Raw genomic sequence first — 27,532 nt, forward strand, 5'->3', positions numbered from 1 at the left:
TTTGAGTGGACACACTTTGATCATGATCAAATTTAGCTGCACAAATTCTTGTGTTAACTGAGTCTGTTGTCCGTGCTTCCTGTTTGTTTTCTATAACCCCCCGTCCTCCGTTCATCACAGACCTTGCAGAGTGAGTTTGGCCCTGCAGGAGGCGGAGCCCACGCTGTTGGTGGCGACACACGTGTACTCTCCGGAGTGCCTCATCTCCCCGCTGCCGATCTGCAGCACGGCCGTGTTGTCGTCGTATGTCATGGAGAACTCGTCTCCCTCCCTCACAGGCTCGCCGTCTCTCAGCCAGGACACCTCGATGGGTGAGGAGCCGGCAACGCGGCACTCAAACCTGACGGGCAGACCCTCCGTCTGCTGCAGGCTGGTGATCTTCTTTGGGAAGGACGGAGGAGTTTTAGCCTCTGCAGGAGGAAGAGACGGGAGTGAAGAGTTCAGGATGGATCGTTAGTTTAATATCACATTTATAGAATTCCACTTTATACTTTAAGACCAGCTGTTACCGAGCACGTTGAGCCTGCAGGTGGAGGAAGCGGAGCCTATGGGGTTCTCTGCCTTGCAGGTGTACTCTCCGATGTCGCTCTTGGTGGCCTTACTGAGCTTCAGACAGGCCACGCCCTTCGAGTACTCTAACTTACAGGTGGGGCTAGAGCGGACTTTACCGTCCGCTTTAAACCAGGACACCTTGATCTCAGGCGTGCCCGCCACCTGACACTTCAGACACACAGCATCTCCCGCCGTCACCTCCATCGGCTCCAGGGACTCCACAAAGTACGGTGGCTCTGAGGGGACAGACACAGGCAGGTTTAACAGCAGGAAACATCAGTGTGAAAGTGTGACACCTGCTGGTCAGAGCAGGTACTGCACCGGCTGTGTGGATGTCAATGTCACGACTTTCCTTAAAAACAAACAGGTTTGTTTTTTTTTGTTTCTGTGCAGACGTTTCCTGTATGTTTATATTTGACCAGAAGAGTTACTGTTATTGTTTTTTTACCGAGGATGGACACGGCGGCCTCACACGTGTCGCGTCCAGCATCATTAGACACCTCACAGGAGTAGCGTCCCGCTGCCTCCTTGTCGTCAGTGCTCAGACACTCGAGGAGGCACGAGCTCTCCGTCGTGGTGATGTTGTATTTATAAGAAGCAAAGATCTGCTGGCCGTCTCTGAACCAGCTCACGGTGATTTTAGGAGTCCCGCTGTACGTGCACTCCAGAGTCAAAGGTTTGCCTTTCTCCACCGACACGTCCTTCAGCTTCTTGGAGAACACCGCGGGCTCTGAGGGACACAAAGGTCACGTTCACATCAGAATATTATCCTAATGATGTTTAATAATTCACAGGTGAGACAGATCAATAATTAATCAGAGAGTGAGGAAGAAGTCCTGCAACATTTCCTGTTTTTACATTCTGACGTCAGAAAGGATCACATGTTGACGTTTCTCTCCTCGTAAATACGATATTTTGACGTTTTTATTCGATGTCTGTTTTTATTTAAGATTTAGCTTTTTGAGTCAGAGCTCATTTTTAATCCCTGAATCTGAAGCCGTTTTCACATATGCACTCCGGATAATATCTAGATAATTACAGGAGGACTGCTCCGGAGATTCCCCCAACCTAGCCGTTCACATATGCTCCTCACAGCTGGAGACTATCCCTGTCAGAGGGGAGGGGGATCGGGGGATTTCCTGAGGTAAGATGTGACGTAAATAAACAACGCGGAAGTAGCGGCAGAAACACAAGTCCGCTACATGACGCTATAATGAGAATATTTGCCTTTATATCAATGCTATGTGTAGTCCAATGGAAAGACAACATCCACAAAAGAGTTGAGAACAACATACTGACAAACAGAAAACATAATGCAGCCGTTTAATTACGTGCACGGAGATAGTGGTCGTGTGCAGACACTTTAGGCAGTCACTGTATATAAACGTCATTCTCTTCCCATTGGCTCGAGTTGAGATCTCCGGAGTATATGCTGCCATGTTCAGACATCAGCTCACTCGGACTTTCTGCGGAAAAAATACTAGGGGTCTGGCCGGAGAAACTCCGGGTAAAGTCCATGTGAAAAATGCAGCTGTTTGCGTTCACATTTAGCCTAAAGCACTTCCTGGTAGCCTAATCTACGGAGTTTTTCAGGAGATTTCCGTATGTGTGAAAAGGGTTTGAGAAGTGATCGATAAAACCTGAAAGTGATCAACAAATAAACGACAGAGAGAGAAACACAGACTGTGAAATAATGTTGTTTACAGTAACGAGTACAGAACGGTAAAACGTATCAATAAATCTTTTTACGTATCAATAAATTATTATTTGTAAATAAGTTCATATCCAGTGTTATCTGGAGACGATTTAGAAAAGAGTGCGGGTTAAAGACCTTACTCATTAAGTAAAATTGATTTCTCCTTTGTATTCCTCTCGTTCCTGTTGTCCACACTTCCTCGCCGCTGAGGTGGAGGTCGGAGCAGGACATGCATGATAGAGGACGGCAGTGGTTGTGGAGACGACAGTATTTGTTATTTTTTATGTCAAATGTTGAATTTATGATTTTCTAGTTTAAATTGTTTTAATGTTATAAGACGAGCTTCAGAGGCTCACAGTTTTTGTCTTGTTGTTTGACTGACGGATGAAGTTTTATTCTCAGTGAACACAGCGACACCTGGTGGCCGTAAAAAGTATTACAACGTGTTCAGTGTATGGCTGAAAAAGTCACTGCGACTGTTTCCTAAAGCGCCTCCTCTCCTCGTCGAACGCACTGATTTGAAAAAAAAGATAATGTTGAAATGTTGGGAACAAAGTTGGAACGCACTCAATTGCTTTTCAACTTGAATCCAAACATTTTGACTTTTTTCTTGAAGTGCAGAAAAACCTTCCTCCTCTCATGATTCATTCCTCAGGTCTGGCCCTGATCCTCCTCCGTGAAGAAGTCCAAGACGCCATTTAATTATGAACTGGTCTCATATCTGGCAAACCGAGGGGCATCCAAAACGGCCATGTGGGGGTGCCTTAAAACCGCCTACCTTCTCTGGTCCAAACAAATCCAGAGCATTCAGGAGATTGCTGACTTAAATAATAAGAGTGAGAAGGATTTGACCTCAGACTGACCTTTGACGGCGAGGAGAACAGGGCAGTTTTCTTTCCCTGCATCGTTAATGATCTGACAGGTGTACTCTCCTGCCTGAGAGCTGTCTACGTTGAACAGCTCCAGAATAACCTGGTTCTCCTTCAGGGAGAAGTTACAGCTCCGTCCAGACACAATCTCCTTTGTGCCTCTGAACCACTTCAGCTTGAGGGGGGCGCTGCCCTTCACCATGGCCGAGAAGGTCACGTTGGAGCCAGGCATGGCCTCCACGGGCTGAGGAGGCACCACAAAGGACGGAGGTTCTGCAAAGAGGGACGAGATCAGAGAGAGAGAGCTAAAACAATCAATAATAATACATTTTATTCATAACGTGCTTTACATTTGAAATCTCAAAGACCTACAATTTGGAATAAAAGCCTAAAAGCAACAACTAAAATCAAACAGAGTTTGGACTTTTTGTAATCAAAGAAGTTTTGATTCTTTATTTTATTTCTCATAAATTTGCTGTCTTCACGGTGCAGCCTCTGGGGTCGACTCCCAGAACTTTGAAGCGTCCAGTTTGGACAGCAGATGTTCAATAACCCCCCCCCCAAGACGAGACCTCCTCCTCTGAGGAACCAGAAACTTAAGAGTCTTAACTTAAGAGTTAAGAGTCGGTGTGAAGAGAACACGTGCTATGAGTTTGTTTAGATCAATAACAAAATGAGTCTGTCATCTAATGTTTGAATGTGTTTAAAAACTTGGATTTAACAGCAATCGATTCTCGATCACTTCAAACCAACATCCAGCCAATCGTGTTATGCTCCATTGGTTCAAGGATTCGGTTTCTTTTCCAGCTATTTTCCAGCACAGACCCAGAACCTGCTCAAACATTATTGGTCGAAAGAGTTGAAGTATAACCTAAAAGACGCCCTAAATAATATTTCTCCATTCTGCTTTTAAATGTGAACGTGTGTTCAGACAGATTCTCTGAAAGATAGCGTCCTGATGAGGATGAGAGGCAAACCAATCGAGAGTCGACGTTCTCTCTCTGAAGTCAGAAAGGTAGGGGGCGGTCTCGTTTTTAACTGAAGCTTGTCTCACACCAAATGACTTCAAGCCATTTCAAAGTCGCAGACAAACGAGGGAAAAGTGGGAATAAAATCCTGAGAGTTTTGTTAGAGTCGGGCGCGCTCTCATGATCCCGCTCGTTTGTTGTGAGGTCGTCTTATTACTCAATCTGATTGGTTTGTTTCTCATCTGGGCGTTATGATAAATCAAACACGTTTAATATAATCGTCTTTAGTCCGGTCTCATGCAAACTGTAGGAGCAGTCTCGCCAGCAGCAAACAGGAAGCTGCAAACTAGTAAACATGGCGAGGAGGTGAAAGAACGTTTGATTCTCCTGGTCCGTGAAACAGAGGAGAAACTGGTGGAGTCATGGAGAGAGTGAGAACGCCTCTTTGACCGGTACTCCTCTTTGAACGCTCTGGAGTGGGTGTCTCTCTACGGACTTCACCATGAACTGATGGAATCGATGATGTTTGTCTGCTCATTTTATCGTTATGTATAGTATCTGTGGAAAGCTGGATCACCTGTCTGCACAACACATTTACCTTTTTAGGTACCAGAAAAGAAACCTTGAACCTCGGAGAAGGAGAAAAGGTGGACAGAAATCCCTGCGGCCCTCGAAGTAACCCGAAACTCACCGATCCTCAGCGGGGGTTTCAGCCCTCGACATTCCTGGTGACACCCACGGTTCTAACCGAGAGTAAAACCTGCATCACTATGTTTTTGGATTTCGAGGGCAGCAGTCATTTATGTCCACGCTTTATGTTCCATCATCTAATTTGACATTTTCAAAACTATTTCTATAGCAACATAAAATCTATAAACGGCCACAAATCTTCTCCCTGGAAAAGAAAGCGTTCAACACGTTTATGAGTTCATATTTCTGAGATGAATGAAAGTAGCAGGAAAACGTTCGCCAGCGTCTGTGAGTAAATAAAACACAACAAAGCGTGTGCAGTGTCTGCTGACCTTTGACGACCAAAGAGGCCGAGGTTTCACTGGAGCCTGCCTTGTTGACAGCTTTACATTTATACACTCCAGAGTCCGACAGCTTCAGCGTGGGCACTTTGAGCGTGCAGCTGTTGTCGCTGAATGAAATGTCGTAATTCGGTCCTGTCTGTATCTCCTCCCCGTCGTGATACCATGAGACGGTGAAAGGTGGGGAGCCCGACACTTTGCACTCCATTTCACCGACGTTTCCTACAACCGTGTTGCAATCCTTCAACTTCCTCGAGAAGCTCGGAGGCATGATCTTATCTGTCAAAGAAAAACAAGGAGTTAGTATTTCTTCAACATAAATACGTGTAAATGTTCTGTCACACAGAGGGCTGGGTGTGAATCCTCAAAGATTTTAGGAATGAACATAAACATTTCAACTACTTCAGGAACTGAAAAAGCTCAAAGTGAATATCTGGGAGGATTATTAAGCTTGTTTATTATTCATGTAGTCAGTTTAATTTGTGTTTTATTCATAATTTATGGTAAGTTATTGCACATTTGCTTGCAGCAGCCAGTATGTCCAAAACATGGTTTCTGTTGTTAAAGGAGCAATATGTAACTCTGACCCCTAGTGCCTGATTTACTAAAGGTTTGCGTGTCTTAAAACGTGTGCAAACTTGATACCACCAGCAAAAATGTGCTATCTGATCTTCTAACGGCGCGCAGTGAGGATTGTGTCTTTCATATGAGCAAAACAACACGCAATGTCCATTTAGTATGTTTTGCCTTAATGAATATGCAATATGGGGCGTTTCTGCCTTAGCATGCAAAACACTGGGAGGAGAAAATGCAAAGAACTGAAGTTAGTACACTCATTGCAATTTACCAAGCCTGGCAAAATTTGCGGTGATTGTGACTATGTCTGTATTTAAAACTTTTGAAAAGAAAGTGCTAATCCAGGATACCAGTGTTACGCACAACAGGCTGCTGTTATTGAAGTTAGGAGGAGACATAAGCACAATCCAAGAAGGCATACAGATCGCGTTATTCCCCAAGCATGTTAATTATGTATTATTATGTTACCTTGTAACATTGTTTTTAGCCAACAAAACTGAACATTCACAGCCTCTGCATTCTAAAGAATTTCAACATTGACATTTATGTCTTCCTATTTCCCTCATTTCGCAAACATTATATTTTAAACTGGGGATTTCCTTTTACTCGAGCTGCGCGTCTCTCCCCCGGCTTGTGCCCTCTGGTGCGCTCCTCCCTCTACAGCCTGCTGCTGCTACGCTTGGATGGGGGGACCTCCCCGCTGCTTGTACCCCCATCTTCCATACCTCTTGCCAGAGCATTAATGTCCGATCAGACACAGCACTGGCCACCTGTCTTGTGCGCAACAATGTGCCGAGTGTTGCGCCTGAGCACCACAGAGGAGACAGCTCGCACCTCCTGCGCAATGTATGACAATTCATCTTCAAAAGATGGAGGGAAGAAAAGAGAGGCCCTGTTTAATGCCGAGGTTTTCTTATAAGCCAAATTTTCTTTTTGTAATATTCAGTTTTATCTGCTATAACTCGAATATACTGTACGTTTAATGCCTCTTCCACTGATACCCATTTTGCACTTGCAGTCATCCTGCTTTCCATCCAAACTCTCCATGACTTAAACCAGTAGAACACGTAAAAAACCTGGTGTCATTCGCACAGATTTTCTTAGTAGATCACCTGCAAAATGCCCACCAACCAAACGTGCAATTTGTTGAAACGAACATGCAATTTAGTACTCTTTAATTGGGATCTTAGTAAATCTGACACCTAGTGTTTAAAATGGGTACTGCAGTCCAAATTCAAAACACTTTAGAGAGCTGTCTCCCACGCCCCCTCTTCTCTAGAGTCAATGTTAATGCAGATTGCCATGTGGTGGACACTGAAGCTTCAGTGTTTATCCAGCTCTGCATCGGTCTGTAAACCTTTCTACATTCTAACCTCTCTCCATTTTTCAAAAGCATCTCCAATATTGATCCTAGTTTGAACACGTTTCTGCTCGTGGAGCTTATTAGAAACATGCAGAGGCTTTTTAGGTCGGGTACAATCACTTCTATCTGAATCAGTTCTCTTGCCCGCTTCCATCGCTGCAACACCTGTTGGTTTGATCTGATAACTGGTCTCATATCTGGCAAACCGAGGGGCGTCCAAAATGGCCATGTGGGGGGGCCTTAAAACCGCCTACCTTCTCTGGTCCAAACAAATCCAGAGCATTCAGGACCAGAATCTAAAGGTAGAAGGAGGACATACTGGCTGCTGCATTGTTGTCAGAGAAGCCAGCACTTCAACATAGCATGTTTCCTACGTCTGATCATATAGTAAGGTCACTTTATCATTTCACTCACTACACATCTCACTGATTGGACCTTTAGATTTGAAAATAATTGATTGGAAATCCATGAGACTCTTTCTCAAATTAAGGCATAAAAAGGTTGTAACATTCATTCAGGTATTGATGCCAAACCTCAGGTATTACATTCAAACCCAACTCTTTTGATCGAAGAATACACCAACCTAGAACGGTGAGATTGATTTTACTCAGATCCTTTCCGACCTGGTTCATAACCTCAAACGTATATTCTCCAGAATCCACTTTCTCTGCAGAGAGCACGTTCAGGCTGGAGATCATCCGAGAAAAGGAGATTTTGTATTTCCTCCCTGAGGCCAGCTCAACGCCGTCCTTGAACCACTTTGGTGTCAGCTCTGGGGTGCCACACACTTTGACCTCTAGGGCGGCGATATCACCTGCGGTCACACTCAGGGTGTCCGGCTTGTCCACGATCTTTGCAGGTTCTGGAATCAACAGAGAAGGAGCAGAGAGAGGGTTTTTAATCAGACCTGCAGAAGGAAAGCAAAACTGCAAGAGAAAGAGAGAATTATATGATTACAAACCTAGAACAGTCAAGTTAGCGAAACACTCCACACTCCCAGCATCGTTTCTGAGTTGGCACGTGTATTTGCCTGCAGTGGTTGCATCAGCCTTAAACACTTTAAGAGCGACCTTGTTGTTCTCAAAGGTGATTTTCCTGTTGTCACCGTCCCTGAGAATGTGATCCTTGTCTTGAACCCAGGACACAGTAATGGGTTCAGAGCCTTTAACAGTGGCCACAAGGGTCACCTCCTCTCCCAGTATCACCGTCATGTTTGACAGTTTCTTCACAAACGACGGCGGCTCTGAAGAGAGGAGAAAAACAGCGCAAAAGGCAAAGTCAGCAAGGTGACAAGGTCATTTGAAAATCTAAAACTAATGATTTTCAGTTTCTACTGACCTCTGAGTTTAACTGACGTCTGGCAGGTTTCGCTTCCTACACTGTTTGACACTTTGCACTCGTATTCGCCGGCATCCGTAGGCTCTATCCCAATGACATGCAGCGTTGCCGAGCTGCCTTCGCTCACCATCTTATACTTCCTGCTCTCCATCAGAGGTTTCCTGTCTTTGAACCAGGTGATCTGGAACGGAGCTGTACCGCTCATCTCGCAGTACAGACTCACGTCCTTACCCTTCAGCCCTTCAATGGGCTGAGGTACTTTGACAAAACATGGCGGTTCTACAAAAAGATCAGGAAACTGTTAAAAATGGGCAAACACTGGAAATAATCCATAATGATAGCTCAAAGCTGAAACCCGTAACATTTCATGTGTTGTCACTTTCTGGATTGGTAAAAGAACAACAGCTAAGATGGCCAGAGTTGGCTCGGAAGTTTGCTGGACAGGGTTTGTCGGAGTTGATCGTTTGGAGTTACAAACATGGCAAAAATGTTGGTAAAATTTGAATTTGCAGATTAACCTGCACATTTTTTCTGGCATGTTTATGGGAATACGACTATTTAGAGTTTAAGTTGCTGTGGAAGGTTGTTTGGACCAAAGCTAAGGTGGCAAAGTGGTTGTGGATGGTTATTGGGATGGCTGTTAAGGCTGCTGAATTGTAATTATTGGCTAGACTTCAGGAGTTTTAATGGATACAGCTAAGCTAACATGGCAAGATTAACGTGGAAGGTTGTTGAGATGGGACAATCATGTTAGTGGACTGGGATGAGTTGAGATGACAGAGTTGTTGAAAGAAGATGGACTCCTGGAATTTGTTGGAACTACCGGTAAGATGGGTTGTTGGAGGTCCAGGAGGCTAACTTGTCAATTTAAAGAGAACTGTGGCTTACCTGGGTAAGTTGCAATGGGATGTTGTTGGAGCTATAGGCTAGTTAAAGTGGCGGACCTCTGAAGATTCAATTGTTAGAGATAACATAGTAGAGACGCAGAGGGAATTTGTATGAACTATAATCCAGATGGAGGACTTCAGAGTGTCCCATTAATACAGGTTATATTACAAAATTATTATAATTTGGTAATTTGATGTAACAGCTGCTGAGTTTGCTTCAGAAGCAAACTGGGATAAGTTGAGTCCAGTTGTTAGAAGTATGGATTTGTATTACAGTCCAGATGGCTGACATGTTGGTTAGAACTACATTTAAGAAGTTAGACTAAACTCAAGACTTACATTGGACATTTGTTGGTAAGGTTAATGAGGTTTAGTTGTAGATAGTATTGAGATGGGCTGACTAAGTTATTGTAGAGGAACGTTGGTAGTAGAGCACAAGAGTTATGGAACAATAAGGAAGAAAAAGTGGATGGATAGATAGATGATAAATGGATGGATTAATGGATGGATGATGGATGGATAGATGAATGGATGGATGGATTGAAGGATGGATTGATAGATGACTTGCTGGACGGATGGCTGGCTGGCTGAATGGATACTTACTTTATTGATGGAAATTCAGAGTGAGTGAAAATAATCAGTAATTGGTTTTTAAAAGGTTTATATGGGGTAGGACATTGGAAAACTTTCCAGATGGCTAGTTTGTGAGTGTTTGATAAAACTGTAGCACACAAGGTGAAGCAGCATTGGGAATTTGTTAGAGCTGAATTTAAGATGGCATGGTTATTTAAGTGTATATTAATAAGCCATTTTAGCCAAGTTAATGTGGTGGGTCGATGGATTAAAGGGTTTAAGGGTTGACGTGGAAATTGTTGAAACTACAACAAAGACAATAGATTAATGTGGAATTATGTTAGGAAGGAACTACAGCTAATATAAAGGAAGTTTGGTTAAGAGGCAACAGTCCAGATGACCAACTTCTGAAAGTTGCAAAGAACTAGCTAAAACGTTTGCATTGCCTGAAATAAGACGTCAAAGTACTGTAGACTAAAGACTGTTAAAAGACTAGATTGGTTACAGTTAGAACAAACATTATTCATTTAAAGTGGAACCTTGTTGGAAATACAGCTATAATGGATAAGTGGTTGTGGATGGTTGTGTATCCTGCTTTTTATTTGGCTGAGAATCCGTAGAAACTGAAAATGTTCCAGGATTGGTTTATTTGCATTGGCTCCAAACCCAACAAGCTTATGGATATTTGTCAGTGGTGGAATGAAGGGAAGGTCAAGGTAGAGTTGCCAACCAGAGCATTTAAGGGTAGTGCACCGCAAAGATTGATGAATGAAGGACTTTAGTAAATGTTACGTGTTCCAGCTTCAAGCAGTTCAACAAAACTAAAGCTTCAATTTCACTGAACAGGCAGTGCAACAGGAAGTCAGATCATGGATAATGAACAATGATGAGGAAGTCAGTGAGAGGCTGACCTTTAACAGAAAGTGTGGTGCTGCAGCTGACACTGCCAGCATCATTCTGAGCTTCACAGGTGTACACTCCATCATCATCAAAGCTCGAGGAGTGCAGTTCCAGGACTGCTACTGAGTCAACAAATGATGTCTTGTAGTTGCCCCCGTCTGTGACCCTGGTTTCATGTTTGTACCAGGTCACTGTCAAAGGAGTTGTGCCACTGACTTTGCACTCCAGACGGAGTGACTCTCCCTGCCTCACAAACTTAGTGGCAGGGAGTTTCAGCACAAATTCAGGTGGTTCTGAAAGCCAAAATACAGGTATATTAGCTCTTGTAAGGGTACAGGGCACTTCAGATAGATGATTATGAAAGGCAGGACATGAGGTGATGAGATAAGCAGGGATGAGCTGACAATGGTCGGTTAGCAACAGAATAGCTGTTTGAAATGCATGTTCATCACAAACGCAACAAACAGGCCTTGGTATGAAGCTGCAGAAAGGAACACGTTTCAAATAACAGTGAAAATGCTGCAAAGCTAAAAGATGCAGAGAATTACTCATCATAGCCAGAGACAAAGTATGCGATAAAAACAGCCACGCAAGAATTGCTTTAGAAGATTTCAATCCAACCTTTGACAGTCAAATCTGCACTGCAGCGTACAGAGCCGGCATCATTACTGACTTGGCAAGAGTAAACTCCACTCTGGGTGACACCCACTGAAAAGAGCTCTAAGAAGCAAGACTGCCCATCCAGACCCGTGAAACAGTTGGGCCCAGTCATGAGCTCGGTGTCGTCCTTGAACCATTTGATCGTAAATGGAGGTGTTCCCTTAAATGTGCCTTTGAAGCGCACAGTGGCATTGGGAACAGCCGCCTGCGACTCAGGCACTGTTACAAAGCTGGGAGGTTCTGAAGAGGACAAGATCACGTTAAAGAGGTACTTACCTTTGGTTTAGGATTATACGGCATATCATTTTGGAAAGCACTGTCTAACCTTTGACCATGAGGGATCCACTGGATTCACAACTTCCAGCTGCGTTGGTCAGTTTGCAAGAGTAAGATCCTGCGTCAGATCTCTCTAGCTGTTCAATTTCAATGGACACAGAATTGTCCTGCTGAATGAGTTTATGTTTCACCCCACTAGAGATTTTGGTCCCGTCTTTCTGCCATTCCACCGATATGGGGAGGGAGCCAGATATTTTGCAACAGATCTGAACAAATGAGCCCAATATCTCTTGCATGTTTACAAGTGGTTTGATGAAGCTTGGGGGAATTACTTGTTCTGTGACCAAAAGAATTAAAAGTAGTTAAACATTGTTTTTGAAGTCACTGCACCACAGAAGGTTTATGTTTTTTCACACCAACCTAGTACGATCACTTTGACTTTGCAGGTGCAGCTACTGATGTGGTTCGCCACCTCAAAGACATATTCTCCTTCGTCCTGTCGCTGAACAGACTGAATCTTTAGGTTGCTCATGTTGTTCTCAAAGGTCAGCTTGTGCTGCCTGATGGACTGAAGTTCCTTGCCATCTTTCATCCATTTCACTTTGAGCTCAGGGGAGCCTGTTACCTTACAGTCCATACTGACGGGATCTCCGACAGTAACCTTTATTATCTCGGGTTTCTCTGTGATCTTAGGGGGCTCTACAACGCAAAGCAAAGTCAAACATTTCTTCAGTTTTCACATTCTTAGTTTAAAGCATGGAAATATTTGGTAGCTGAGTATTTAAGCATAGGTATACCTTGCACTGTGAGGGTGGCAAAGCACTTCTCCTGCCCAGCCTCATTTACCACCTGGCAGGTGTATTTCCCACTATGCGTCGTCTCACAGGACAGAATCCTGAGAGTGGCTACATTATTCTCAAATGTCCTCTCAATCTTTGAATCCTCCAAAATCCAGTTCTCATCTTTTTGCCATTGTACAGAGAGAGTTGGAGAACCCTTGACAACGCACATAAAATCTGCCATTTTACCCAGGACGGTGGCAGTATTCTCAATTCTCTTGGTAAATGTTGGTGGTTCTATCAGAGACAACCATTGAAAAGTCAAACAGGTCAAGTATTTCCCCAAAATATGAAAATTAAGATATGTAATGCTGATTAGACCAACCTTTGAGGTTTAATGTAGTCTTACAAGTACAGCTTCCCACCTCGTTGGAAACAGTACACTGGTATTCACCGACATCTACCTTGTCACATTTGTGCACCTCCAGACCCAAAGTGCCATTCATTTGGGAGAAGCCATGTTTGGCACTGGGTTTGATCTCTTTAGCATCTTTGTGCCATGTAATCTCAAATGGACCAGTCCCAGCAACCTGACACTCAAAGCAGGCGCTGGAGCCCTTGACAACATCAGCTGGAGCCAGCTCTTTAACAAACGATGGCGGTTCTGAGATAAGAGAAAATAATTGTAACCTCGATGGCATGAAATAGACTTCACTAGCTCTTTATTTGAAAGCAAAGTTCTCTAATTTTAAAGCTTTTTATCATTTAGCTATAAGCACAACAAAATTCTACTGCAGGTAATCTTAACAACGAGGCCTCTGCCTTGATTTGGAAACCAATCCTTTCACCCTATATTCTTTAAAGTCCTGCAGAATGAGCATGCTATGCTGATTAAACTGACCTTTGACTTTGAGCTCCATGCTGCAGCTCTCACTTCCAGCCTCATTGCGAGCCTCGCAGTAGTAAAGCCCACTGTCTTTAGTTTCTGCTCCACAGACTTCCAGAGTTGCAACAGAATTAACAAAGGCCATCTTGTATCTATCACTCGGGCTGATCTCAGACCCCTCCCTAAACCAGTAGATGTCTATCTCAGGTGTGCCAGTCACCTGACACTCAAATAATTTACTCTGACCAGGACGGACCACAGAAACACGGTCGGGGGTTCTTGTGAATTTGGGAGGCTCTGAGAAACAAAATGAAATAGCAGATGTAATCATCGGCAAAACAACAAAGGGAACATATGGAACTTAAAGTAGGCAATGTATGTCTCCTTCCAAATGTTGCTTGGTGATATATCCAAAAGGTTTCCATTATTTGTAGATTTCTAAAACAGACACGAGTGTAATTTGAGTTTTCTAAGTCATCATGGCCTCTTAAGAACTCCAAATAACGATGTTAGGGTTTAAAGTGTGACCTTGTTTACTGGCGACTTTTAACCGAATGCTTCTGTGGTTATCGGAGTGACAACCAATGTTGAAGACGGAAAGCGTCCTAAAGAATGATGCTTTGTTTATTTTTCTATTGTAAGGTCAAAAATACCAATCATACATGTCTGTTACGACAACAACCACAGACACATTCTGCTGAAAGTAGCCAGTTTACATGCTCACTCTTTGAACCGTAACATCAGTTAACGTTAACTTCAAGTAATGATGAACCTAGCTGATTAACTGCTATCAAAGTTTGCGTCTTTGCTAGCGGATTAACTGTGCCTGTGTCTGTAAATTGGTGATAATTGGTGCCTGAGGCATCAATCTCTGTTTAGAGTAAAAGTTGTTGAAGCTTAACAGAGAAGGCCACTTAAAACCTCTTTCAAACCAGCAACCAAACCTGGCCAGAATGTGACCTACAGTTTTCAAAGGAGCGGTCGATCATATTTTGGATATAGACAGGGACTAAACTGTCCCCCTGCGTCTAAAGGACAAGGGCAGTGTAGTAGGAGACGCTTGATAAGAAAAAGTTGTTACAAAAAATGACTTCTATTGAAGCATAGTCTCTATCAGAAAGTGAAGGGTTGGTGTGAAGTGAAAAGTTCAATTCTGACTTTGAAATGACCCTAACAACAGAGGGAAGGAGACACAGTATGTATGGACTCAGTTTCACATAATCAATGATGACCTTTGACAAAGAGTGCTGCCTGACACGACGTGGAGCCCACATCGTTCTGTATTTCACAGATGTAGTCTCCAGAATCTGAGGTTTTGGCAAAAAAGAGCTCCAGTGTGCTCGAGGTGTTGTCTTTGATCACGGAGCAGTCAGCACTCGATAAAATCTCTTTCTTGTTTTTAAACCACTTGATCTTTAGTGGTGCTGTACCAGAGACCAGTACATTAAACTGGACCTTTGAGCCAGGCAGCACATTCATGGATTCTGGCTTTTCAATAATACATGGTGGTTCTAAAAGAAAAACATAATGAGTGTTTGTAAGAGCTGCACATACGTAATGCAGAGACACATCCCGACACATTCACCAACTGAAATATCACAAAACTGAGGTGTGTCCAAACCTTTGACAAATAAGATCCCAGAGCACTGGACAGATCCCGCTTTGTTTTTAGCGATGCAGGTATAGCTGCCGCTATCTTTACTGTCAAGATTAGAGATTTCCAGAAAAGCAACATTCTCAAAGAATGTGCATTTGTGTTTCTCATCAGTCTGGATCTCCTTCTCGTCTTTGTACCATTGAATGGTTATCGGCAGAGAGCCAGACACGAGACACTCCAAATGAGCAAATGATCCTTTAATACCCTCCGTTTGCTTCAGTTTTCTTGTGAAAGATGGAGGGATTATTTGATCTGATGCAGGAGAAAAAAGAGGTGAGCAACAAGTTCAAAGGAATACTAAATAAAAAATTTTTTTAAAGGTTTATGATTCATATAAAGAACTGACCGAGGATAGTGAGTGTTGCTTCACAAGAGCTTTGGCCAACATCATTTGAAACCTCAAAGACATATTCACCACTATCACTTTTTTCAGTTTTGTTGATCTTTAGCACAGAGCTGGTGTCTGTGCTGTGTACTTTATATCTCTGGCCTGAGGACAGCTCTTTGCCGGCCTTTAACCATTTTGCCTTCAATGGCTTTGTGCCCGAGAACCTGGCCTCCAGGTTGGCCGGGTCTCCCTGAGTCACACTGATAGATTTGGCCTCCTCTGTGATCTTAGCTGGCTCTGGGATTTCAAACAAAACAGTTACCAAAGAACCTCAAACCTGATGTATTACAACACAGAGATGGACCAACGACTGAATTAACCAACAGACAAAAGGTTCTAACACTGCACTTGCTCCTTATCAGCTCATAATGTCTCAAGATTTCCAGCGTGATTATGTTTAGCAGACGATTGGGTCAATGGTGAATCCATCACCAACAAAGAGGTCGATTGAAAATGTGTCAAGGCCAAACATAATGATTACATGTAGGCTGAGCTCTCAGTTAATAGTTTTCTTAACTCTAGGAGAGTGTTAACTCTGGACCATGGTCCAGTTTTCCACTCGGTATAACCACAGACTGTTTATAACATGGACATAATCTCAGTGACATCACTCATCCCTTTCTGAGGCAGAGTTTTGAAGTCAATGGCCATATTGGAAATGCTCTCACAGCAACCTTTGGTCAACCAAGAAACTGGCAAAGAGGCGGAGCTGAGGCAGGTCTTTTAGCGTCTGGGAAATAGCTACAACATGCCACGCCTGTCAGTCAAATCAGCTTGATTGATAATAGCCTGAATATAATAAAAATGGATAAGTAATGTAAGTAAATCCCACCACCGCACAATAAAGTTTGTGTCAATAAAGACATGAGCTATTCAGACCAAATTTTGTGTTTTGATCCATAAACATGTTTATTTCCACTTTCAAAATGGGTTACACATGGTGTTAATGGCAGTTCCTTGGCTTTTAGTGCCAGCATCAAGTGGACACCCAAACAACTGCACTTTTTTGCACTTTTGCATTTGCTTTATTTTTAAACTTTGGAGGTTATGGTTTTGTTGTAACACTTGCTTGGCTTAGGAAACTTTCCGCAAGTAGGCACATGAATCTGTGAGTTCTTGAGTTGATAAGGAACACCTGCAGCACTATTAGAACGATTCTAATCGAGCAGAGAGTCCATGAGCATCTTTACAAACCTTTTACTGTCAACACAGAAGAGCATGTTTGGCTACCAGCCTGATTCTGCGCCTGGCAAGAGTATTTGCCAGCATGTTTGCTCTGTAAGTTGGTAATGAGCAGCACAGCAGTCATGTTTTCATATGTGATCTGAATGTTTTCAGCCTCTTTGATCTCGTGGTTGTCTTTCATCCAGGCCACAGTCATGGGCTCTGAGCCCTTCAGAGTGCACTGCAGAGAAACCTCGCTGCCAACCAAAGAACTGAGGTTCTCCAACTTTCGGACAAATAAAGGTGGTTCTAGAAGGAAAGGTTTCAGATCAGTATTATTGGTGTCTACGCCAATAAAAGCCTCCCGAAGTCTGACTTTATCCCCCAAAACTCATTCTTTGATACAAAATGTATATTTGGAAACCATCTACTGAGGGTCAGCTGAGCCTGACATCATTAAGACCAATAAGAGAGCATTGCCTAGGGTTCTGAAGTTTATTGGCTCCATATTTCTAAGTCCAAAATCAAAGGGAGAAATTCATATTATATATTAGTTTTACTGAAATCTAATTCTGGAGATGCACTTCCAGAAACAGATTTTTTCAAGGAGAAATCAAACAACTTTTCAGAAGCAGGCACCCATCCAGAGATTTGTCCAATCAAGTGTAGGAGGGTATTTCTGTCTTCACTGTTTACACAACATGTTCATTACGTCTGTCCATTGGATAACTATCCCCCACCAAGGATCGATGGATGGGTTGTACAGATTCTGGTTTCCAGAAAATGAGCAAAGAGGGACTTGAGTTCAAGCTTTGAGAGGCAATCCAAGTGTAGGTATGGAACATATTTAAAATGTAGCTACATGGCAGCAGACACTGATTGAAAGACAGATTAGATAACATCCAAACCAACCTTTTAATGTCACTTGACAATCACAAGAGGCCTTTCCAACTTCGTTCTCAACAGTACACTGGTAAAAACCAACATCTCCTGGCTCTACTGCCAGCACCTGCAGGGCTATCAGGTCATCTTTCACAGTGATCCTGTGCCTCTTGTCATTCCTTATTAGCTTTGTGTTTTTGTAAATTGACACAGTGAAAGGTGCTGAACCTGAGACCTGGCCCTCCAGCATCATCTCAGAACCTTTTACCACATCTTTGGGCTCCAAGCTACGCACAAACAAGGGCGGTTCTAGAAGAAAAACGACAACTTGTAAGCACATTACAACTATACAAAAGACTACACACATAGGGCATACGATACTGCCAAAAACCAACCTTTGACTGTAAGTGTACTGCTGCAGCGGTCAGTCCCAGCCTCGCTGGATGCCACACAGACATAATCTCCGCTATCCTCTACTGTACAGTTGACTAAATCCAGAGATGCAACTAAGTCGGTGGACACCATTGTGTATTTAGGACTGGGATTGATCTCCATTTCATCTTTGAACCACTTAAAACTGATAACGGGGCTTCCCGTCACTTTGCATTCCAGCTTGGCGGAGTCACCACTGGTGATGAGCTTGGTTGCCTCAAGCTTCCTCACAAACACAGGAGGTTCTGAGAGAAGAGGTTAACATTCATTATCAGAAAAAATATGTTACGTTAGTACTCAAGGGAATGATACTGAAGAATGTCAAGACATTGTCATGCAGCTGCAATCAGTTCTGAAGAGAGGCACCTTTTACAAAGAGGACTGCGGTGCAATCCACCTTCCCAGCATCGTTGGACACTTGGCATGTGTATTTAGCAGAGTCACTGGGTTTCACAGAGTTTAGCTCCAACGAGCTTGAAGAGGCATCTTTCTTTATGAAACATGTGGTTCCAGTGGTCATCTCTTTTTCCTCTATGAACCACTTCACAGCTAAAGGAGCCGTTCCAGTGAAGGCTGCTTTGAAAGAAACGGTGGTTCCAGGTATAACATCCTGATTGTCTGGTTTGAATGTGAACACTGGGGGCTCTGGAGGCCGTAAACAAAACACAGGTTGCATTTCATGTTAGCATGAAATCACTAAAAGATTGTACACCACAAAAAGAAGCACACAAGCAAAGCACTCGTAACCTTTGACGTAGAGTGTGCCGCTGGTTTCTTTAAAGCCTGCTGAATTGGTGGCTCTGCATTTGTAAACTCCAGAGTCGGCCTTCTCCAGCCGAATTATCCTTAATGTAGCAGAGCTGTCTTTGAATTCTGGCTGGAATTTGGATCCAGACAAAATCTCCTGGTCATCTTTGAACCAACATATGATCATGGGCTGGGACCCAGACACCTTACAATCCATTGAGACGTCATTATCAATGTTACCATCAACTCTTTTCAGGGATTTGGTGAAAGTTGGAGGCATTATCCGATCTGGTTGTTGAAGAAAAAAACATCTCATGCATTAACAAAGTTTCAAACTTCTTGTTTCAGCTAAAATCCTGATCTTAATGACACTGCTCTCACTGCCTGTCTACGGTTTAAGTTAAAGGATGTTGTTTTAATGTCTGAAGATGTGAGAATACAGTGTATAACATTTATTATCTCCAGATGTATTAAGTTATTTTCCCTGAGACTTTTCATGTTATCATTTATATCAACAAAAACATAAACACTAAAGAAGAAGAAACTGGGCGCAAACCTAAGACAGTGACTGAGCATGTGCACTGGTCTTTCCCAACTTTATTGGACACCTCCATCTTGTACTCTGAAGTGTCTCCTTTTTCTGATGCAAGAATCTTCATGGAGGCAATATTGTCCTTGAGAGTCATCTTATATTTACGGCCACTGATCATCTCCTTGCCGTCTTTAAACCACTTCACTTTGAGGTCTGGGCTTCCACAGATTGTGCACTCCAAAGTGGCTGAATCCCCTGCAGTCACACTAATGGACTCTGCAGGTTCTACAATTCGTGCCGGCTCTGCGATAAGACAGACCCGTTAGTTGTAAAAAAATATATAAGATTTAAAACACAAGAACATATACTCGACAATAAAGGAGATTATCCATCAATCAAAGATTTAATCTGACCTTGCACAGTCAAGGTAGCTTCACATTTTTGTTGGCCGGCCTCATTCTCAGCTTGACAGGAATATTTGCCACCGTGATTAATGGCCACTGTTGTTATCGACAAGCTAGCAACATTGCTCTCAAACACCATCTTGATGTTTTGATCATCATCTCTCAGTATTTCGGAGTCTTTCATCCACTTAACAGTGATGGGAGCCGAGCCCTTAACGGTTCCCTGTAGTTTCACTGTATTTCCCAACACTGCTGTAACACTCTCGACTCTCTTCGAGAAAGATGGTGGCTCTATAAAAACACATTATGAGTTACAGCTGAGTTTGGAGCAAGGGGTTAAACCTCAGACAAAATCAGCTTTATTGAACTCATATTTACCAACCTTTAAGTTTAGCTAGGGCCTTAGAGGTGACTTTGCCCACATCATTAGATATGACACACTGATAATCTCCAACGTCTGTACTCTCAAAGGTCTGGATCTCCAGCCTTGCCAAGGATTCATGACAGATAATCTTATATTTCTGCTCACTGGTGATGGCTTTCTTATTTTTCAACCAGCTGATTTCAAAGGGAGCTGTTCCTGTGATTTCACACTCCAGGTGAGCTGCTGCTCCCTTCACTGCCTCTACTGTCAGCAGCTCCTTCCTAATGGCCGGGGGCTCTGGTAGTCAAAAGGGTAAGTCAAGTTTATGCAACTAATATACCACATTTTTCTAAACCGAACAGCAAACACTAAGAAAATGCAAAATTTAACAAACCTTTAACGGCTATAAGTGTGTTGCAACTCTCGCTGCCTGCATTGTTTGACACTTCGCAGGTGTAGCTCCCACTGTCTGTTACCAAAGTGTTAATTATTTCCAGAGTAGCTACTCCATTCTTGAAAGAGATTTTGTATTTGTCTCCATCGCTAAGCTCTCTCTCATTCCAGAACCAGTGGATACGAAGTTCGGGTGATCCTTTAACAGTGCACTGTAAGCGGGCAGATATGCCTTGTTTCCAAATAAACTTTGGCTCCATTTTCTTGACAAAGGTAGGAGGCTCTGAAAAGAGTGTTTAGTTCAAAAACACCAAGATCTTTAAACATTGCCGAAGAGACAGGAAAAACAAAAACAAAGACAGAAAATGCGATAAAGAATGCAAAAGAAAAGACAAAAAGATAGCAGTGCATGGAGTTAGCATTGGCTTGCAGTTGGCTGAAAACACTTCATGTCAGCAGTAATCCACCAGCTCATCTTGAGATTTCTGTTTTTATCAAAGCTAATGGGAAGATCATCTTTAAGATCTTACCTTGAACTGTTACCACAGCCTCACAGGATGAGCTTCCAGCCTCATTCGTGGCTGTGCAAACATATTTCCCAGAGTCCTTCTGTTTAGACTTGGGTATCTCAACAACAGCAACCTTGTCCTCAAAGGACAGTTTACAATCCATACTCTGGTGGACTTTTTTGCCATCCCTGGTCCAGGTGATGGTCACACCAGTGTCCTCGTCCACCTGGCACTCCAGCCTCAGCAGGTCATTGACAGCTGCTGACACAGGCTCAATGGTCTTAACGAAGCTTGGCTTGTTGATGACATTGAGCTCTGTGGTAAAGGTAGCAGCGCCAACGCTGTTGGAGGCCTTGCACAGGTAGACTCCCTGATCAGTCAGCTCAAGACTTTTAATGTGCAGAGAATACTTGTTCTTTTCACATTTCATGACATAGTTCCCTTCCGAGGAGATTGCTATGTTGTCCTTGTGCCAGACAACTTCCATGGGTGTTGATCCAGTAAGAGAGCACTGGAACACAGCTTGTTTTCCCACATACAAAGTCATTGGGTCTGGTTTTGAAACAAATACTGGTGGGTATATTTCTATGGAGAGCAAGTGAAACAAAAAAAGTTGAGCAAATTTTAAAATGTGGAAAAATATAAAATACAAATTAATCCTGTGCAATCTCAGTTCAGGGGCTGATACAGGTTTACACATCAGAAAATGTTATCTTCAACATCGTTATGTCTGACACCAGAACCAGTTCATAAGCAAATCAACACTGCACCATTATGATTCAGGGTACAACATGTGCAAAGATATAATTCTCTCTCTCTCAAACACAGTCATATGTAAAGCCATACTTTTTTTAAAGAAAGGTCCCATTAGGGTCTTACCAGTTACAATGAGAGAGGCAGTGCAGCTGTCAGTGCCGTGCTGGTTTGAAGCCTTGCAGGTGTATTCCCCGCTGTCAGCTTTGACTGGGTTCAGAAGCTCCAGAGAGGAACCAATGTGGCGGCTGAGGATCCTGTACTTCTCACTCTGTCTGATCTCAATGCCTGACTTGTACCATTTGAAGGTCACAGTCGGAGCATCCTGGATTTCACATTCGAACTTGGCTTGGTTGCCGACGTTGATCTCCAGAGGTGTGATCTTCTGGCTGAAGACAGGTGGCACTGAGGCACACGCAGACAAATGAGACGATAAAAGTTAGCAATAATATCAATCAAACTGCTGTAAAAAATGCAGGAACAGAAATTATGAAATGTTGAACATGGTGGAAGTAATTTCAGGAGTGACTGTGGAGGAGAAAAATGAGCAAGAACCTTAACCCCATGACTTCACGTTGGACAAAAAAGGTCTAAAAAAAGATTTTTGAATTACACATGATTATCATGGGGCTAGGGTTTTTGGCTTAAGGAGGGAAAGAACATTTTGTCATGGTTGAAGGGATGTCAAGTTGAAGCCTGAAAAGCATGCAGAGACATTGAAGATGTGAAGAGAATGGACCTTGGAAAATGAGACAGACCATGAGTTAAAAATAAAGAGGTGTGCTGCCACACCAACATGCCAAAGAGATGATGGAAAGACCGCAAAAGTTGCCTGAAGGCCAAGACTTTCTAGTTCGGAAAGTTCTGGTCTTGAAGCAATTATTCACTGTACAGAGATGGGAAACATACAAAACATGGTGAGTTAGTATGATCCAGTGACCCGCTAAGAGTGCTCATGCCTTGGTATGAAAAGAATGTATGGACCACGGTGAAAAGATGCATAACTTCATGTGAGGACAAAGGATTTCAATGAACTTATTTATGTGAATGATTAGTCATTCTCTGAGAAAATGGATGAATGAATTGATGATACATTGATGTTGTTTCTCCTATTATCAAACCTCTTGAGACCACAGTGAGCCTTGAAGATGTTGTAGTCCTGCCAGTCTCATTCTCAGCCTCACAAACATATTCTCCTTGGTGCCTCTCCTTGACAACTTTGTTGATAACCAATGTGTAAGTGTCGTGGTCTTTGGAACACTTGAACTCCTTGCCAGATTTCACCAATTGCCCATTGAAAAACCAGTTTACCTTTGTGACGTACTTAATGGTGGTGCTAAAGGTTACTTTGCTATCCTCCTCGATGGAGAAGTCTTCGAGGGAGGTTATAACTTCAGGGTATTCCCTCTGCTCTGACCTAGATATTGTGATCTCCTCTTTGAAGATCTCCTCCCTGTGCTCCATTTGGATGCTTACATCCACCACCTGCTCGGTTGGAACAGCAGTGGGAGGAAGGGCTGTGGGAACAACAGCTGCTCCTACATCCCTTTCATGGCTTTTCATTGTTACTGACCTCACTTCCTGTTTTGACACCTGCACTGACTGCTCAAAAGCCATGTGAGCCTCAGTGGTCATTTTGATCTGGGATGAGATGGACTGTTCCATCTTAGCTACCTTTGATTCCTGCATCACAATATTTTGCTCAGCAGAAGCACATTCAACTGTCATTTTGGACTCAGTCTTAAGTGCAGCAGCTTGAGATTTAACAGCAGTGAAATCCATTGCACTCTCTGTCACACTCACTGTTTCTACCATTGATGATAGCATTTGCTTAGAACGGGCTGCGGCAACCTGCGCCCTTTGAGGTTTGTCCAGCTGCATAGTGCCTGGCTGATCTGATGTAAGAACATGGGCTTCCTGGTACACTATGGAGTGGAAAGCTGCCTGGAGTTCAGTCCTGAGGTCAGCTGTCTGGGGATAGTGACCCTCAAAAGTCAAAGTGATCTCCATGGGGGCACCTGTTGTTGTGATCAGGTATGTAAACATTGCCCGCTTGGGTTCTCTTTGAACCTTGACCTCCTGTACTTCTACAGTCTGTAACTTTCCCAAGACGTCAGCCAACAATACTGGCTGGTCGCTAGCCACAGCAGATTGAAGAGCGTCTCTGAGCTGACGCCGTATATTCAGACTGGATGGCTTAGGGATCTGAATAACAAACGTCATCTCTTTGGGAAGAGTTGTGCTGTCTTTTGATTCTGACACCATAAGGGAGAGTTTTGGCTGTGTGCTGACGGCAACTTTAGTGGACTCTGACTTGCTAATCTCCTGAGACAGCTCACCCATCAAAACCCGCTTCTCGTCCATCACTATCGACTGCCTAACTGACTGACCTTCCTGAATCTGAACAGCAAAGTCCTGTTGTGCTGCCTCTAGAAGGACACTACTCTCAGTGGAGATCTCCTTCTCTTCAATCTGAATTGGCTCAGTGGGAACTTTTGGCTCTTCAACTGTCTTGCAGGTGAATTGCTCGACATCTGTAAGATTATCAGTGTGTCCAGCATCTAAGACTGGACTGTCTGCCACTGTGGTGACCTGCAACACATTTAAACGATCTTCCTTCTGCACCAGAGCTCGCTGCTGCTTGACATCAGTGGTAACTGGTGTCTCCTTCGGCAGCTGCATTGGCTGGAAGGAGAGCTGGAGGATGTTTTGAGGTCTTGGTTCTGTTCTAAGCTGAGACTGAATACCAGTCACAGCCAAATCCAGCTCTGTGTGATAATCTGCTGTGAGCTCCCTTCTCTCTTCTGAGATTGCTGCATGACTTCTAGTCTTTTCCTTTTTCTGTGCTGCCACCTGCTGGTCAGGCTTCTCAATTATGAGAATACCCTCTTTGGGTAGTGCCTCCACAGGATGGGTTGACTGTAGGTGCAGCAAAGTAGGGGCCTCTTTCTGGGGTTGGATGGTCATGGTGCTAGCCTTGGATTCAAATTCTGATGTGTCCTCATAAACTACTGTCCTCTGCTCATCCTGGCTAACTGTATGTAGCAAGGTGGGACTCTTCCTGGCTCCTGCCTGCTCTGGTGCAGGTTTCTCACAGGTGAAGCTTTTTTCTGATGGAAGGAGATCCTGCTCTGTGATAACCTGCAAATGCAACAACTGCTCTCCCTCTACCTGTGACTGAATGGACATTGCACTGTCCAGACTTTGAAGCTGCTGACTGGGCTCAGCCTGCAGTATTTGCTTTTCTTCAGCAGTTAGAGCTACCTTTTTGATTTTATCCTTACAGAGTTGGGCTATTTCCTCAGAAGGCCTCTGCATGGAAAACTTAGTCTCCTTAGAAAAAGTATGTTTTGACTCACTGACCGAGGCCAAGACAGGTTGGTGTTTTTCCTTCCCAATGGAAGACTTCATAGCAGAATCTGCTGTTGCCAGTTCACTTGTGTGACCCTCTGCAAGCACACGATTCTCTGAGGACTGGGCTGAGTATAAAATCTTAACACCTTCCTTAACTTTGTAACCTTTCTCATCCTGTGGTTTGGGGATATCGTGAGACTGCTCTTTAAGGATGGACAATTGGGACTCGACTTGATGCCCACTGACAAGTTGTTTAGGTTCTGAAGAGGGCCTAACAGTAGCAGGCTTTCTGTCAGCCAGAGGCTCTGTGCTGACAGTTGAAAGTGGGGTGAGCTCCTCAGCAACAGCTGACATCATCTTTGACCTCTTTTCTCTAGCTAACTGAAGCTCAATGATCTCAGGGCTCTGAATGCGATCACAGTGCTGCTCTGTGAGGTCCTGACTCTCTTCGACAGATGACGTAAATGTTGCCATGTGAAGCTGTTTTGCAGGAACAGCTGAAACCTGAGGTGGGCGTGTAGGAACCACGGACACCCTTTCCTCTATCTCATGAGACTGAAGCACTGCTGCCTGGTGGGTCACCTGCTCACGTTGAATAGTGGCAGCAGAGATATCTAGTTCTCTCAGGGAGCCGACCTGCTCACTGGGAATTATCTGCCGGTCCTCAGTGCCGATGGTATAAACCATCTGATCGGTCCTAGCCCTGTCCTGACCCGGCAGGCTGACCTGGTACAAGCGAGACTCTGTTGCCTGTTCAGTCATTGACACCTTATATCCTTTCTTCTGAATCACAGTCAGCTGTTCCTGTTTGCGAGAAACCGATTCTTTGAACACAACAAGCTCAGCACTACAAGATGCCTCCCCAAACTGGTTTGAGGCCTTGCATGTATACAGGCCGCTGTCTTCCTGTTTGATGTTCTTAATATTGATGAAGCCAGATCCGTCTGGGTTGGCTACAATAATACAGTTTCTGCTGGGCTGGATTTGAAATGTGCCCTTGAACCACTTCAGATCAGGGGCTGGATCCCCACTTGCTTTGTAATTAAAAGAAACCTCTCCTCCTTCCGAGCATCTCACAGGCTGGATCTGAACTGTGAACGTAGGAGGTTGGCCTGTGACCTTAAACATCTTCTCTACCCATTTCTCTGCCTGGCTTATGTCAGTCTTTTTAACCTCGAGGTACGTGGTGCATGTTGTCTGGCCAAATCTGTTGGTAGCGGTGCAAGAATATTCGCCTTCGTACTCAGATGTGACCCTGGTGATTACTAATGTGTACTCCTCCTTCTCCTCTATCAGCTTGTATACAGAGGAGCTCTTTATCACTCTTCCATTGTGAGACCACCGAACGGTCGGCTTCGGTAAGCCGGACACTTTGACTGTAAACCGAGCTGTTTCCCCAGCGGTTACAGCTGCTGGGGAAAGCTGGCTGAGGAAAACTGGCTTTTCTTTTTTCTTCTCTAAAGCAGAGGTGTAACGCTTGGTCTCTGGCTTGAGTTCAAGTGTTTTAGTTTTCTGTGGTAACTGGACACCAGTGTAGTAGGTTTCCTCTTGTTCCTCCACAGTGGTGACGGTGGTGCTAGAATGTTCTGTCAGGAAATAATGAGCAAAACTGAAAACAATATCCACAGCACAGAAACTTATCATGACATTAAAGCTGAAGCATCAAGGTTGCACTGCAGATTCCTGCAGCTTGATCTGTGGAATCTGGTGCTCAGTCGAGATTCATGTTCTTTAGATGTTTCATTTAAGTTATTAGTAAGAAAAAACAACTAATTCTACAACTAAATAAATCAACCAATTTCGGTATATCGTGAAAAATGTGTTCCCCGAGAGCAGCTATAGTTTTTCTGTTTTATATTTTGAGTTTGAACTTTCCTTGTTGTAGTCTGGAATCCCAGCATTTGTGTTTATCTTTATTTTTGCAGGACGTCCCTCAGACAGACACTTATTCATCATTTAATTGTAGCTTTACAATTATAAACATTAAACAGACCTATTAACCATTTGAGTCTTGAAGAGAAACAAACTCGTCTTCTTACGTAATTAGAAGTTTGTTTCAGGTATTGAATACTTTTTAAACAAATATATATAATATAACATTCAGAACATAGATAACAAACAGGGGCGTCAAATAATGTTTAGGTCGTATCAAAACATTTATAAAATTATAAGCACGCCTCTCATTTGATTAAAAGAAACACAGAACAGCTTAAATTTAAAATATTTTATTTTAGAAACTCTGAAACAAACCAACATGACATTTGTAAAAATAAACCATTAACTTCTATTTTCCAACCAGATTTTTATTTACTTATTATATTGGTAAACTACTTTCTTTCACTCCTAAAATTACAATTTATTTACAAGTCAAGACGACAAGAAAAAAAAAAAGGCAAAGTTTAAAAAAATCTTCACAGCTTCATAATTACTTTTAAAGTTGACCAATCTTCTCACTCTATCAAATCTACGTTATTTAAATCCTTAATTATCATCCACATGCTGCAAACACAAGAAAATCAAAAAACTGCAAAAAGAAAGAAAAAAACACACAATCAACAAACAATATCATTCAAGTAAGCAGTACGACAACATCTAGTTC

At 43.2% G+C, this 27,532-nt stretch overlaps 1 protein-coding gene across 1 annotated transcript in view; it reads right to left on the reverse strand.

Moving 5' to 3' along the window:
* LOC132987189 (titin-like) overlaps positions 1-27,532 on the reverse strand; it is a 200,247-nt gene that overhangs the window by 130,216 nt on the left and 42,499 nt on the right. The window contains exons 41-70 of the mRNA XM_061054086.1: positions 22,701-26,519; positions 21,706-21,984; positions 20,848-21,411; positions 20,319-20,600; positions 19,943-20,221; positions 19,570-19,851; positions 19,181-19,459; positions 18,625-18,912; positions 18,244-18,522; positions 17,841-18,122; positions 17,476-17,754; positions 16,594-16,872; positions 15,358-15,636; positions 14,976-15,263; positions 14,587-14,865; positions 13,370-13,651; positions 12,854-13,132; positions 12,487-12,765; positions 12,110-12,388; positions 11,739-12,026; positions 11,375-11,653; positions 10,765-11,046; positions 8,394-8,672; positions 8,017-8,298; positions 7,639-7,917; positions 5,108-5,395; positions 3,112-3,390; positions 1,001-1,282; positions 510-788; positions 123-410 (exon numbers count right to left, since the gene is read on the reverse strand). Coding sequence (XP_060910069.1) covers positions 123-410; positions 510-788; positions 1,001-1,282; positions 3,112-3,390; positions 5,108-5,395; positions 7,639-7,917; positions 8,017-8,298; positions 8,394-8,672; positions 10,765-11,046; positions 11,375-11,653; positions 11,739-12,026; positions 12,110-12,388; positions 12,487-12,765; positions 12,854-13,132; positions 13,370-13,651; positions 14,587-14,865; positions 14,976-15,263; positions 15,358-15,636; positions 16,594-16,872; positions 17,476-17,754; positions 17,841-18,122; positions 18,244-18,522; positions 18,625-18,912; positions 19,181-19,459; positions 19,570-19,851; positions 19,943-20,221; positions 20,319-20,600; positions 20,848-21,411; positions 21,706-21,984; positions 22,701-26,519 — 12,261 coding nt within the window. The remainder of the gene's footprint in view (positions 1-122; positions 411-509; positions 789-1,000; positions 1,283-3,111; positions 3,391-5,107; positions 5,396-7,638; positions 7,918-8,016; positions 8,299-8,393; positions 8,673-10,764; positions 11,047-11,374; positions 11,654-11,738; positions 12,027-12,109; positions 12,389-12,486; positions 12,766-12,853; positions 13,133-13,369; positions 13,652-14,586; positions 14,866-14,975; positions 15,264-15,357; positions 15,637-16,593; positions 16,873-17,475; positions 17,755-17,840; positions 18,123-18,243; positions 18,523-18,624; positions 18,913-19,180; positions 19,460-19,569; positions 19,852-19,942; positions 20,222-20,318; positions 20,601-20,847; positions 21,412-21,705; positions 21,985-22,700; positions 26,520-27,532) is intronic.

This window comes from Labrus mixtus, chromosome 13 (genome assembly GCF_963584025.1).
Source record: "Labrus mixtus chromosome 13, fLabMix1.1, whole genome shotgun sequence".
Classification (NCBI taxonomy): Eukaryota; Metazoa; Chordata; class Actinopteri; order Labriformes; family Labridae; genus Labrus; species Labrus mixtus.